This window comes from Salminus brasiliensis, chromosome 6 (assembly GCF_030463535.1).
Source record: "Salminus brasiliensis chromosome 6, fSalBra1.hap2, whole genome shotgun sequence".
Classification (NCBI taxonomy): Eukaryota; Metazoa; Chordata; class Actinopteri; order Characiformes; family Bryconidae; genus Salminus; species Salminus brasiliensis.
This window is the reverse complement of record NC_132883.1, coordinates 33,336,853-33,351,723: the sequence shown is the minus strand read 5'-3', so window position 1 is coordinate 33,351,723 and position 14,871 is coordinate 33,336,853. Positions and strand designations below refer to the sequence as shown.

The 14,871-nt window shown below is 39.9% G+C and overlaps 1 protein-coding gene across 2 annotated transcripts; it reads left to right on the top strand.

Annotated features, from left to right (window-relative positions):
• The first annotated feature begins 4,235 nt into the window (after positions 1-4,235).
• Positions 4,236-11,906, top strand: actr5 (actin related protein 5). Of its 2 annotated transcripts, none has more exons than XM_072682098.1 (9): positions 4,236-4,691; positions 5,398-5,636; positions 6,039-6,208; positions 6,908-7,125; positions 7,292-7,429; positions 7,724-7,828; positions 7,999-8,138; positions 8,541-8,673; positions 11,167-11,906. In XM_072682098.1, the coding sequence occupies exons 1-9, from the start codon at positions 4,446-4,448 to the stop codon at positions 11,470-11,472; spliced, it is 1,695 nt and encodes a 564-aa protein (XP_072538199.1). In that variant the 5' UTR covers positions 4,236-4,445; the 3' UTR covers positions 11,473-11,906. The 2 variants fall into 2 exon arrangements, with proteins under 2 accessions (XP_072538199.1, XP_072538198.1); XM_072682097.1 differs by having other exon boundaries at positions 4,236-4,829.
• Positions 11,907-14,871: the final 2,965 nt, after the last annotated feature.

Genomic DNA, 14,871 nt, shown 5'->3' with positions numbered 1-14,871 from the left:
TCCTAGAGTCATATGCATCTAGAACCCTCTTTCTGAAGGCCTGAGAAAGCTATTTGGATATCGCCATTGGATCTTCAAAAAACAAGAGCAAAACAAACTAAATGTCTGAGGTTGCAGATTCTAATTTTAGGCATTTAAGTAACAAAAATGTGGGGATGTCCTTCCTTAATCTCACTGCTAAATCTATATTAAATACATTTTACAAATTATTTCGTCAGTTGTATGTGTTTAGTTAAAGGAGGCAGGTGTTTAAAAACCCTTGAGTGACCGCAAAAGACAGGCACTGAGGTATCAGTATGCACAGTAAGACAAGGTCTCCATACCCCATACACCTCTACTGATCCAAAAGCACAAGAAAAGTCTGCTCAAAACCAAATAAATAAGCCATAAAAGTTGTGGGATTCTGTTCTGTGGAGCAATTAAACTATGGATTAGTTTCATGTCTGGAGGCGGAAGAACAAAGAATATGCCACAACTTGCTACGCAAGATGGATTTAATCAAATATCAGGGAATTCTCTGAGAAAACATCATGTCTTCTGTGACAAAGCAACAGCCTGGGCCTCACTGGACCTTCCAAAAGCATAATGATCTCAAGCATACCTCAAAGTCCACCAAAGGTGGGTTTCATAAGAAGTCCTGGAAGATTCTGGAGTGGTCGTCACAGTTGCTTGACTTGAACCCTTACAAAATTTTTGGTGGAATGTGAAGAAGATGGTTGCAGCACGCAAACCCAGTAACATTAGTGAACTGGAAGCCACTGTCCATGAGAAGTGGGCTAGAAGCTGATGTCTGGCTGTGCATCACATTTGCTGCAGGTTATTTGCAGTAACAGGGTGCTCTACTAATCACTAAAGATGTTTGTCTTGAAGAGGTTGAATAATTCTGAAACTGTAGTATTCATTAAAAGTGGCATTTTGTATATATACAGAATGAGTAAGTTCTAGTTACAAGTTACAACTGGCACACATGGATATATATATATATATATATATATATATATATATATATATATATATATATATATATATATATATAATATATATATATGAATATGAGAGGAAAATATGACTATATATGTATGTATAAAAAAATGAGTGAGGGAAAGACATATGCATACTTAATTAGACCTTTAGACCTTACTTACTACTTAAAGACAGATTTATGCATAATAGTATTTATAATAGCATAACATCAATATCAACAATGCCAAAAAAGATCTCTCTATCTATATCTATATGTCTACAACATATATTTTTGACATTATATTCATTTTTTAATATAGTGTGTGGATTTATGTACCAAAAATAAATTTCAATTGTCCATTTCCCAACTTGGTCTTTATCCTTAAACTCCCTTGATATGGGTCTTTAAATAATAATAATAATAATAATAATAATAATAATAATAATAATTACATTGCGAAGAAGAAGAAAATACTTGTCCATATGATGATGATGATTATTATAATTACTGTTATTTTTATTATTATTAAGACCACAAAACAGGGGTAAAAATAGAGGGATAGAGAGAGAGAGAGAAAGAGAGAGAGAGAGAAAGAGTGAGGAAAAATATATTCTCCTTTCTTCTGTCTCTCACTCCCTCCATGTGACACATGCGTGGGCTCCATGTGTTCCATCCAGACCACTGTCCCTTCGTGCCTGCTGGGTTCATGAATGTGTGGGAGAATACACACGTGTGTGTGTGTGTGTGTGTGTGTGTGTTTGTGTGTGTTCGTCTCAGCTGAGATGACCTAGTTCCGCTCATTAACGTCACTGTGGGCTGATTCAGCCACATCTTTATGCCTGAGCACTGAACTGTAGAGCTCACACACACACACACACACACACACACACACACATACACACACAATGTTACTACATCCATCGCTCAGGTCTTTTGATTCCATGGACAGTGTAGTGATGTAAAGCCAGCCAAGTTACTGTGTTAACCTTACATTTTTCCTGCTTTACTGAAATATCCAATAATATTCATTTCTGGGGCATGCAGCCTATTCCAGTCATACCAGTTGTGTGTTGCCTTTAGTTGTAATATTTGAACTGTAATTCATTTCTATGTATATATAGGGTGCTTAGATTGTTACACTGCAGTTGAATGTAGTGAGAAGTTTCTAATATAAACCATGTTTTATCACATATATCACATACACACACAGTGAAATGATGAGGAGATGATGTGCAGTGTGTGTAACCAATCAGTCCTCACTTGCTTCACTCTTTTGTACAAAGCGGAAAAGAGAGAAAATGAAATAGAAGTATTTCACCTGGTCTCTCTCTCTCTCACTCTCTCTTTCTCTTTGAGTAACTGTCCATGGGCTCCATTGTTTTCTGTTCTCCCCCGTTCATCAAAGCCAGCTGCTGCATTAATCTACATTAAAATGATTCATTCCTATTCCATTTTATTGTGGTTATACTAATACAGGATTGTACAGTACAACAAACCACAGTTAGGTTAAGTCTATTGAAATGTTACCCTTACCAGTTAGTCAAGAACGACAGGAAGCAGCATGTACTGCCTGTAGCCTAAATGCACAGAATTCAAAATGGGCTGATGTTAGTATCTGTTTTTTATCTGTCATTCTAAATGTAAAACGGTGCGACTGTTTTCTTGACATCTAATCTGACTTTGAATGCAGCCTGCTTTTTTTCATGAACGATTCTCAGATGTGTACTGAGATGGCACATTGATTCCTAATCAGGCACACAGAAAAGATGATTTAGCCCTGACAAAGGGAAATAAAGTTCTAAATGTCCACAAATTAAGGATTACAGCTGACATAAAGAGTTTTACATGCTTTACAATAGTATTACTTACTGCATACATAATATGTGCAATTTGAAACAGAGAAAGGAAAAAAACTACAGTCATTCTTTCTCAGCCAGTGCTAAGCCTAAATAGTTCAATTGAACTTTTTGTATCAGCTAGGTTTGATGATAGCTGGCTCTAGACTTTCTGAGGTCTTGATAACTTTTGAGGTCCCTCTCTCAATGAAGCTGACTAACTCATCTTGGTACTTGCTTACTTAATTGTGTATCAGTGATAATACATGTATGTACTGTAACTGACATTATATTATATGATATCATAATGCAGTGTACAAGTGCCTCACGTTAAGCACATTTGCAAGGACCACGTCTATATGAAATTATTTCTAAGACATAAAGAATTGGTATAGTGCATGTTTTGAGTTATCATTCTGTAGCTAATGTGTGTTAATTTACTTATGCTTAAAACACAAAGCTAAAACACAATCAAGTGAACTATAAGGAACTCTTCAGATTTTACTGTTTCTTCATCCAAATAACAAATGTTAAACCTTCCCAACGTCAACCGCTGCACTCACCTGCACGCTGAGATTTCTCCACAAGAGGCGCTATTAACTGTCAAACTCCTGCCTGCTGCTAACAAAATACGATTGGATGGGTGAAAGAGAGGGGCGGGGATTTGCTCTACATTGGCATATCACGCCTTTTCATACATTAAGACGTTAGGTCCCACATTGAATCACCGACATTGATCGTTTTTAATGACCGAATACGAAAAGAAACACTATTTTTTTTTCTTTTTGTTTATGCAATGAGATAAAAAAGGGTTGTAGGTAATTGTCCACACTAGCTGTAACTGTGTTTTAACAATTTGCTAAAACACAATTAAATTGCTCTATCGATAGTGACTGCACTTGTATAGTACGATAATCGCGTTTCTGCATGTTTTAGTGCTAATTCTGATTTTATTTAATTCATTTTATTTAATTCATACATTTAACTGTTATTATTCATTATTACACAAATGTTTACAAACCATTTTATTATCACCTCAATTATTTCTACCCTCTGATACACTGAATTATATATTAGAGAATATGTTGTATAGTGGTTTAGGCTATCCAAATATTCTGCCTACTGTTTCATACTAACAGCAGTTTCTGATCTCTGATAGGTTATTTTCTGATATGGTTCTTTTAAGGATATTATTAGAATATCTTATCAATACCAGACGTTTTGACAAGGTAGCTAACATAAAACGACGAAACATCTGGCCCATCTAGCTTATGGTTTCTCTAAATACATTGTGTACTACGTAGATCCCCGTAAATACAAGAGCAGGAAAAATCGTATAGGAAATGTGTCCAAACTGTTCGGACGCACTCGTCTGTCGGACTCATGTAGTGCGACCATTTTAATTTTTGCAAACCCATTTTGTAGCGATCTCTAATGCTGATTAGAACAGAGTTCTTACACAGCGTGTAAGAGATTAAGACATCTTTAATAACCGCCTAGGGTTATAAAGTATTGTTTTTTATTCTAGGATGTAGCTACTGCTAGGACAGGATTTTAAAAGCTACCAAAACGTACAACATAAAGGAACGTTACACGCATCATGCTGCGCATTCCGGCTCTATTTTCATGCGACACTCTTTTTCAAAATGACGTCCGCCACTGGTCCGGCATGTAAAATCTTTAAGTTTCAGGATGTCAGATCTTCTCCCGACCCCGTGTTTGACGTGAAGTCAGAATGCCTGCAGCCTTCGCTGGCTCCGATAGTGGTGGATAACGGCTCTTTTCAGACGCGAGCCGGCTGGGCGTGTAGCGGAGATGAATTTGCTTGCCCACGCCTGGTGTTCAAATCGGTGGCGGCGAGGAGCAGAGGAGCCGCCAGGAGCGAGACACAGGTGGGCAACGATATCCCCAACCTGGAGCCCCTCCGCTGGCTCCTCAAGAGTCAGTTCGACCGCAACGTCGTCGTCAACTTTGAGATACAAGAACTCATGCTAGACTACGTCTTTGTTCACCTCGGGATTGGTACAGAGGTAGGTAAGACTGCTTGGAAGGCAATGCTGTTGGAGAACCTGCTTAGAGAACCAATGGACTGGTAAATATAGGTTCCCAACATTGGATGACCTGGATGTGTTAAAACATGGAGAGAGAACAGTATTGAGCGCTGCATGGTTTGTCCTCTGCACCCAAATAGAGTTACAGCCAACAGCCAAAGACCAGTGAGTTTCTCACTCCGGGACCTTGAGTACCACTGCAGTAGTGGTTGAATCCTTTTTTCATCCCCATACCACTGGCAGAATACATAGGTCGTTTTGAAAGATGCATATCATCTGTTGTCTAAAAGAAGCATGCTTTCGGAACTTAACTTTGTGCTTCTCTGAATTTAAAAGCAGCTGTCTTTGGGCTGTAACACTGCCGAGAACACGAATAGGAGTCGTTTGTTTTGGCAGACAGGGTTACATAGGACTTCTTTAAGTGTACTACCTAAATGAAAATGGCTAATTGGACTGAATGAAACTCCTGAATTTAGTGATTAAGAGGTGTGACTCAATACCTCATCTATATAACGCATGTTTAAATAGCTTTGTCTTGTGTTCACAGGGTAAAGTGGAGCACCCGCTGGTTCTCACAGAGGCTCCATGCAACCCACTTCACTGCAGGCAGATGATGTCAGAACTTCTCTTTGAGTGTTATGGGGTGCCACAGGTGGCATATGGAGTTGACAGCTTGTTTAGTTTCTACAAAAGCAATATGCAGTGCGGACTAAAAGTACCTCACACAGGCCTGGTGATATCATCTGGATATCACTGCTCTCATGTGTTACCCTTCTTCAATGGCAGGTACAAAGCTTTCTATTTTCTTATATTCCTCACAGTTTAGTGTATGAAAAAAAATATTTGGATAGCACAGGTTGAGTTTGAGAAATCTGAACCAAAAAGGCTTAATGTGCTCAGTGAACATGTTAAGGTATTCAAGACAGCTCACTTTATACAACTTGATTTGGATGTGATTAGCTGGATTTGGACTGTTTTGTAGTATTAAGGATGACTTTAAAATAGCAGTGTCCACTATTGAGTGGATAATATACATTTGTATTTATTTTTTATATTTGTTGATTTATAGAGGTATTTAATAAATATATATTTGTATTATATATGTAACCTAACTCAACTCTGTGCAGATCTACTGGAGGTAAACAGTTTGTATGGTTTCAGTAATTTTGTTTGCATGTGTGTGCACAGACTGGATGCTTTCAACTGTAAGCGGGTTAATGTTGGAGGTAGTCACACAGCGACTTACATGCAGAGACTTCTACAGCTGAAATATCCTGCTCACCAGGCAGCCATCACACCCAGCCGCATGGAGGAGCTGCTGCACCATCACTGCTATGTTGCTGTGGATTACCAGCAGGGTAATGCCCACCTACACACTCTCAAATGCACATTTGCAACACTTGACATCTTAGCCTTTTCAAGGAAAATGTATGATGTGTTAACTCCTTGTAGGAGTTAACGCAATTCTCCTCCATTTTGTTTAGTAGTGTGATTTTTATGGAGGCAGTGATCCAAAACTACTCCAAATAAGACACAAAATAATACAGGCTGCACCAGCTGTACAAATTAGACTTGCACTATGACCACATAGGTTTTTTGTCTTTTTTTATAGAATAAGTGGAAGAGTGAGGAACAGTAAAATATTGGGAAGTGTCTGTTTATAATACACAATAGCTTTGCTTATATAGCTCTGACAAACAAAATATAGCTGTATGTTGTTTCTCAGTTTTCTACAATACTTTATAATCCTGTGAGGGCCATTGGTTGAATCTGAGGTTGGATTGGTTGGATCTGAGCAGTTAAGAGGTTTCTGTGCACTTCAGAATTCATCACCTTCAGTGAAGTGACCCAGTTTCAGTGGCAGTCATACATGTGTGGGTCTGGTAGTATTCTTTGAATGCTCAAGGGGTGTTTCTGTCTAATTTATTTTTCCAGGTTCTGTGCAATCTACAGGATAACAGGTCGCCACATATCTGACATGTTTTTCAGAATGTTGTCATTTGTCCACAGAAAGAGAAAGTTGTAATGCATCAACTGGCATTGATATTTCTTCTCAGAGCTGGAGAAATGGAGAAGTGCTGAGTTTTATGAGGAAGAGGTTCACCGCATGCAGTTACCCTTCTCTGGGAAGGTTGCGGGTGTGTTTGCGAGTGTAGAGGAGAGGCAGGAGAAACGAGTACAGCAGCTGCGGAGGCTCCAAGAGCTCAACAGTCGACACAGAGAGGAGAGATTCCAGCAAGATCAGGAAAGACTGGACACACTGCTTGCAGTGCAGGTACACACACATGCCTTCTTGGAATTCTTCAAAATGAAAAATGTAATTTCAGTAACACACACAACCACCATCATCATCATAATCATCATCATCATCACAGGTCAGCTACATATTTGTCTTTGATGACCAAAAAAATGGATGACCTCCCTGACATCTCTTCATGTAGGAGCTGCTGGAAGAGGGCGCTGTAGAGCAGTTTCACAGGCGTCTGATGGAGTTGAACATGGACTCTGCTGAAGAACTGCAGTCATACATCCACAAACTCAGTATAAGTGTGGAACAACACAGGCTAGCCAGAGCAGAGGTGTGTTTGTGTCATCTGTGTAGAAAAAAAAACCCCAATATACAGTTTTTTTTTTTTTGTACCAGCGAAACATTTTTGATATATAAAACAAACAAAAGAGCACATTTGTACACATTTTAAGTGGCGAAAAAAAATGTGAAAAACTGTCAGACAAATACTGTAATGTATTGTTGAAATGTTTTGCAAAGTGGACATGTTAAATGTCACTTGTCAGATCATATCCCGTATCATATCATGGTAATGGGTCCTAGTCCTGGTCCAATCAGTGACTGGTTCTGTGTGTTACTGTGTTAGATCACAGAGTTGGAGCAACCTATGGATGAAGGTGATGGACTGAATCAAATGGAGGCTGATTTAAGTGAAGAGAGCACTGAGCCTGAAAAAGCTGATACTATCCAGGTAATGTTATTTTTCTTCCTCTGTCAATTGGGCCTTTGCTGGGCCTTTATGATTGGAGAAATCACGAATGGTTGTTACTGCTATTTCGGTTAAATTTTTAGGAGTATACAATGTAATATTTCGTCTTTTTTTTTTTTTTTCCCCTCCCTCCTCACTTTTTTGCCCTTTAGCCGGTGTTTAACATGGCAGAGTACCACCAGTTGTTTGTGGGAACTGAGCGACTACGTGCCCCAGAAGTTCTATTTCGCCCTTCTCTGATTGGTGAAGAGCAGATGGGACTTATTGAGACTCTACAGTTTGTACTGGAACAGTGAGCATCAGGCTTATTTCCATGTTGTCCTCAGAGTAAAAGGCAGATGTAAAATTAATGTTTTTAAATATTCTAACTACTAAATATTTAGTAGTTCTCTGACTGGGAAAAGGTGTTATAGTTATTAGTAGTTGTAGTTAGGTTATTTACTAAACATAGTTGCCTCACTGAAACTGAAGTTTTGTGCAGGGGCTATGAGCTCATGCACATCTTTGTCATTTCACTGTGGTACCTACACAGATGTGGAAATGTTCTCCCAATGTTGCCTTGGTTCTCCCTTCCTTTGGCCTGTTTTCTTTTTTTAACAGAATAATGTTGTTGCTCGTCTTTGCAGTATGATTGTAAATAGCTTTAAGATTAATCAGATTGCAGTGCAGTGTTGATGGTGCTTTTCTATACCAGGTACGCTCCACAGCAGCAGGCTCTGCTAGCTGAAAATGTGTTTCTGACTGGGGGAAACCTGCTGTATCCTGGAGTCAAAGAGAGAGTGGAGAGAGAACTGCTTGCTATGAGACCTTTCCAGTCACACTTTAAGGTAGCAGAAAATGAAGTTTTTCTAATGCTGTACCAGTTGTATGACCTGGTCTAGGGTCAGGCTGTAAACGTAAATGAGCATGGGCTCTTTCCCCATGCCCTCTGCTAGACAAAACACCGGACACTGACCATAAACTCATATTGGTTCATATTTCTATACAACCAATGGAGAAAATGTGACCGCAGGGAGGGGCATATGCCAAAATGACAACCAAAACAACTATAGCAAACACAACTAACTAAAAATTAAACCAAGAAAACAAAAAGGCACAAAACTGCCCTATGTGTCTAGCAGAAAAAAATTTGGAGAAAATGTAGCTACAAAACCTACAACCTTTTCCCCTAGATATAAATTTGGAAAGTGTAACAAAGCCAGCTTGCTAACAGAGAGGACGGGAAGAAATCTGTCAGAGAAAGAGAAAAAACCCAGGATTGTTGCTCACAAACTGTTGCTAACATTGCAGTTACATTATACTGTGTACAGTACAGTGTATATACATAAGGTGTGTGTGTGTGTGTGTGTGTGTGTGTGTGTGTGTGTGTGTGTGTGTGTAAGATAAGATAAGAGGGGGGAAATTCACAGTGTGACAGCAGAAAGGGATAGCAAGACACTCAGTTACAAAAAATTTAGATAAATAATTTACACTATATACATAATATAAATAAGAATTAAAAAAGCAATAAACAATATTATTTACAGCAAAAGACTCTTAATTGCACGGGGGGGGGTATTGCACATAGTATTCCCTGAACATGAACATGTGTGTGTAGTTAAGTGTGTGCGTATGTGGTCCGCTGGGAGCAGTGCTGGTTGTGCAGTCTGACGGCAGCAGGAAGGAAGGACCTGCGATACCGCTCCTTCACACACTTTGGGTGAAGCAGCCTGTCACTAAAGGAGCTGCCCAGTGCTGCCAGAGTCTCATGCATGGGGTGGGAGCTGTTCTCCAGCATGGATGCCAGCTTGGTTGTGTCTCCCACCACCTGCACTGGGTCTAGGAAGCACCCCAGGACAGAGCCGGCCCTCTTTATGAGTTTGTCCAGTCTCTTCTTATCTGCCGTCGAGATGCTACTGCCCCAGCAGACCACTCCATAGAAGATGGCAGATGCCACCACTGTGTCGAAGAACGTCCTCAGGAGCGCTCCCTGCACTCCAAAGGACCTCAATCTCCTCAGCAGGTAGAGTCTGCTCTGGCCTTTCTTGTAGAGTGCAGCAGTGTTGACTGACCAGTCCAGTTTGTTGTTCAGATGAACACCCAGGTATTTATAAGAGTCCACACTCTCGATGTTCATACCCCGGATGTTCACTGATGGAGGGGGGTGTCTGCACCTGCGGAAATCCACCACCAGTTCTTTCCAGCGTTTATCTGCAGATGGTTCTGCAGACACCAGTCCACAAAGTCCTGAATAAGTTCTCTGTACTCGCTGTCCTCCTCATTGGATATGAGGCCGACGATCGCTGAGTCATCAGAGAACTTCTGGAGGTGACAGGTCGGTGAGCTGTACATGAAGTCAGCAGTGTACAGGGTGAAGAGGAACGGTGCCAAGACTGTTCCTTGAGGGGCTCCTGTGCTGCTGACCACCAAGTCAGAGACACAGTCCCGTGCCCTCACATACTGTGGTCGGTTGGTGAGGTAGTCCAGTATCCAGTTTGACAGGTGACTGTCCACTCCACAATGTCCCAACTTGTCCTTTAGAAGCCCTGGCTGTATGGTGTTAAAAGCACTGGAGAAATCGAAGAAGGTGATCCTCACAGTGCTGCCGGGCTTCTCCAGGTGAGAAAGAGCTCTGTGTAGAAGATAGATGACAGCATCATCCACCCCGACACCAGGCTGGTAGGCGAACTGAAGAGGGTCCATGGATGGGCTCACCAGAGGGCGGATGTGGTTGAGGACCAGCCTCTCCAGTGACTTCATCAGATGGGAAGTCAGTGCCACCGGCCTGTAGCTGTTTAGGTCCTTTGGGTGCTGTGTTTTGGGCACAGGTACCACAGCTGTGGTACTCTTCCCAGTTTCAGGCTCATGTTGAACATATGCTCAACTACCCTGCACAGCTGATCTGCGCAAGACTTGAGGAGCCTGGCACTGATTCCATCAGGACCTGTAGCTTTCTTAGGCTTGATCTTCCTCAGCTCATTTCTCACCTGGGTTGTTGTGAAGGACAGGTTGGAGCAGGGGGGCTGGGTGCTGGAATGTGTGAATGGGTGGTTGATGCTGCCAGACGATGAGCCATTAGGGGATGATGATGGTGATGATTGTGAGCCAGAAGTTCTGAGAGAAGAAGAAGGGGGAGGGCAGCATGATGGTAGTGCTGCTGATGGTAGTGCTAGTGTGTGTGTGTGTGTGTGTGTGTGTGTGTGTGTGTGTGTGTGTGTGTGTGTGTGTGTTTGTTTGTTTGTTTTTTTTAATATATAAATATGCTGTAAACATTTACCATCATAAACTGGATGAAATGTCTGTAAACCCTGAGAGACCGTTACTCTCTTTCTGTGCCGTAGGTTTCTCATGCATCTCAGCCAGCTCTGGATGCCTGGTTTGGGGCGCGTGAGTGGGCTTTGAGGAACCCTGTTGGATCTGAAGGCTGGATCAGCAGGCAGGACTATGAAGAGAAAGGAGGCGAGTACCTGAGTGAACACTGTGCCTCCAACATCTTTATCCCCATGAGGATCAGTAAACCAACACAACGTTCCAATGAAGTGTCACTAGCAACCACAGAACACACTCAGGACGTTAGCACAGCTGCAGGCTTGGACAGTGATGCGGCCCACAATCCAAACAGTGGCTTTGCTGGCTCAATAGAGTAATTGTGCCTCATTTCACAATGCCATTAATTCTATGTTATACTCTTTTGAAGGGTTAAAGGAGCTACATGCTGAATTTTAAGGGTGTATGTGCAAGCTAAGGGATGAACATGGTTTATATTTCTGTTACAATCAATATGGCCAAACTAGTCTTGTGCTAAAGTTTCTGTAAATACCCAGATGTGTTCTTGGAGTGGGTTCATTCCTCTCCTGCCTTGTCCTGTCCTGTCCTGTCCTGTCCTATGGGTATAGGCTTTAAAATTTGGACCAATTCCATTGTAAAGATTGACTGAGTACTGTATGTATGGTAATAGATGGACTACTATATCTCTAGCAGATGCGTGATTTATACATTATTGTATATTACTACTTGTGATACAACCAATTGTTGTAGCGCATGTGGATGTGAAAAAAATAAAACTAATTTTTTTTATGTTTTTCATGGCTTTTATTTATTATTATTATTATTATTATTATTATTATTATTATAGGGGACAACTACCACAAAAAACAAGGATGTTCTTTAGTATCAGCCGTTTAGCACCCATCCTTTAGACTGGTGGCCTAATCTGCCAGTTAAGTTGACACTATATGGATATACCCTCTGTAAATTCTAGGTGTCTCTATGTTTACAAGTCATGATCTGATAGGCTCCCATTATATTAGACTGTAACCTGTTTTCACACAAACAGTATATATTGTGTTCAGATACTAAAATAATTCTACACTGTTGGGATTAATAAATTATTACATCATATACATTACATCACAAGAAATACTGGGGTGCCACAAGGAAAGGTTTAAAAATGTTTAAATGAACACACTGAGCAACTAAAAGTGTTTGTTATTTTGCCAATTATATTTATTGTAATATTTGTATTCTACTTAGCATTGTGTGTATGTGCTCAAATTTACATGCCACTGATGTCATATGTTGGCTGATAATTTCCAGTTATTGTTAGCCACATTAGCATTAATTAGATTTGCCTATAATGATCATACAAAATAGCTACTTTTCCAGTGAGCAGGTTTTGAACTGATGCCTGTGTATGGCAAGTGAAGAGAGCACTGAGCCTCCACAAGGTGGTGCTGTTTCACAGTCATCCCTTCCCACAATGAAACCTCTTTGTCACATATTTGAATTCATGAGGACATTTGGAGTCTTGATGTCTGAGCAAAGAAGAGTCCTTTTGATTTAGCACTGTGATAACTGCTTAGTCATTGTAGTTTGTCTTCTTGGCACCTCTCATATCACATAATTGAGCATCCCCAGTGAGTTTCCTATTTCATCCTCACTAGGAAGGCATTGTCTGAGCCTGTTTTAGAAAAGAGAAAATGGCACAGTTAAGAAGTAGATTTGGTGTACTTAACATGAGGAGAAGAGGACTGTAAAACACTGTGAAGCTTTGATACAGTTATATCTAGTCCAATACTACACAGAAAAAAAGTTTACTTGATTTAAATTAAATGTATTTGGTAAAATAATGTTCATAATATCCCCATGAACACTTTACAACACATTGTCAAATTAAGTAAAATGGAACATATTTTCTCATGGAGAAATGATGTACATTAAAAAAGATGTGCAGCACTCTGTTGATGTAGTAAGCTCCTGAATGCTTTACCTGAAGGAGTCCATGCAACAATTGGTCACATGACTATCTGAAAGTAAGGTAATTATTGTAAAGAATTATATAGGCTGTACCATTGTGTGACTCAACAAATGCTGCATGTGCTTGTGCATGTCCATTTGGCTTGTGTCCAGGAGTGTTCTATAATCCATGGCCCTGCTGAACTCTTAATACCTCAATCTTCTTGGCACGTTGCACTATATGAGTTTGAGTGTTCTAGCTTCTGTTCTGGCGACACGCAAGCCCTGGTGTGCAAATAGAATGTGTAAGAGAACAAGATATTTTTTACAGCACAGTTGAGTAGGCTGCTAGGCACAGGAATTGTCTAAAATAAGTAGAGAGATAAAATTAAATGAATACCGCGGTGCCTTTCAACCAATTTCACTGATTTTTCACAATTCCTGCGCTAGGATACAATGAAGTAAATTATTAAACTGGCATCCTTAGTATTTTAATGTGAAATGTAACATTACTGAGAATTAAACAGAATGACAAATGCCTTTTAGACGCTGACAACTACTCATATTTAACACTATTTTAACATTGTTAGCATTGCAAGCAATATTAAACTCAAGAAGATAAAGTAGTAAACCATTTAATGCCAAATCAATCTGAAAGGATTTATTTACATCTTGGTGATTGAATTATCTGTAGTAATGTCAAGAATGATTTTCCCCTTAAACTTATTAACACTTCTCCTGATCACAGCAAACAAATGAATGATAATGCAAATAAAAAGGAATGACTACAAGCTGCTATTAGACTTTTCCTGTATGAAATGAAAAGAGTGCTTCAACATACTCATCATTAGAATAAGTCCTGTATGACATAAACTGCAAAGTGTACTTCATTCCACTTAGAATCAGAATAAATAAGCATGTGCCACTCAAGTGGTCTGGATTGCATACAAGGTCAAATGATAGAGGTGGGGATGTAGGAACCAGAACAATAAAGCAAGTTGTTCCCAATCTCAGTCTGTCCTCTGGATCAAGCCATTAGCTCATCAAACACTTCATGAGCTGAGTGAGCTGTGTTAGAGCAGAATATTATAGTGAACCAGTGGTTGACCAATAGCAGCTTTATTCACATTCCCATCAGCTATACACAATCAAGTCAAATGCTCTCATGTGTCTCATGTGCAAGGGAAGTGCTTTGAGTTCTAAGTAACTCTTAAAGAACAGAAATACATTGAAACAATAAAGCTGACTACAGCCTTTTAAACAGACACAAAAACAAAGCTAATTTACAGTGGCATGAAAAATCCAGACACGACTGACTAATTACTGTGAATACAGTAAGCCAGTGAAACATTACCTGTTTCGAGTTCCTAAAGGCGTAACATTACAGAGAAAAAACATTTCTTTAAATTGTTTATTTAAAAAAGCAAAAGGGCCCAAAGCAAAAGTTTGACACCCTGTGTGAAACTTAGTCACACTCCTCTTGGGAAGTATCACAGCTTGTAAACAGTTTTTGAAACCAGCTAAGAGTCTTTCAGTTCTTTTTTTTTATTCTTGAGCCATCTTGAAATCCAAAGATTTAATGTTGATCCAAAGATTTGTGGTGATGTTTAGGTCGAGGGAATCCAAGGACCATGGCAAAACCTTCAACTTGCCCCTTATCGTTATTTGTTGTAGAAACCATCCTCTTTTCATTTTTGCTTCTGGAATTTTCAGGTATTGAATTGAATGTTCTCTGTGTCACTGGCTGCAACACAAGCCCAATGCATGATCGAACCACCCTTTGATGAACAGTTGGAAAGGGTGTTCTTTTC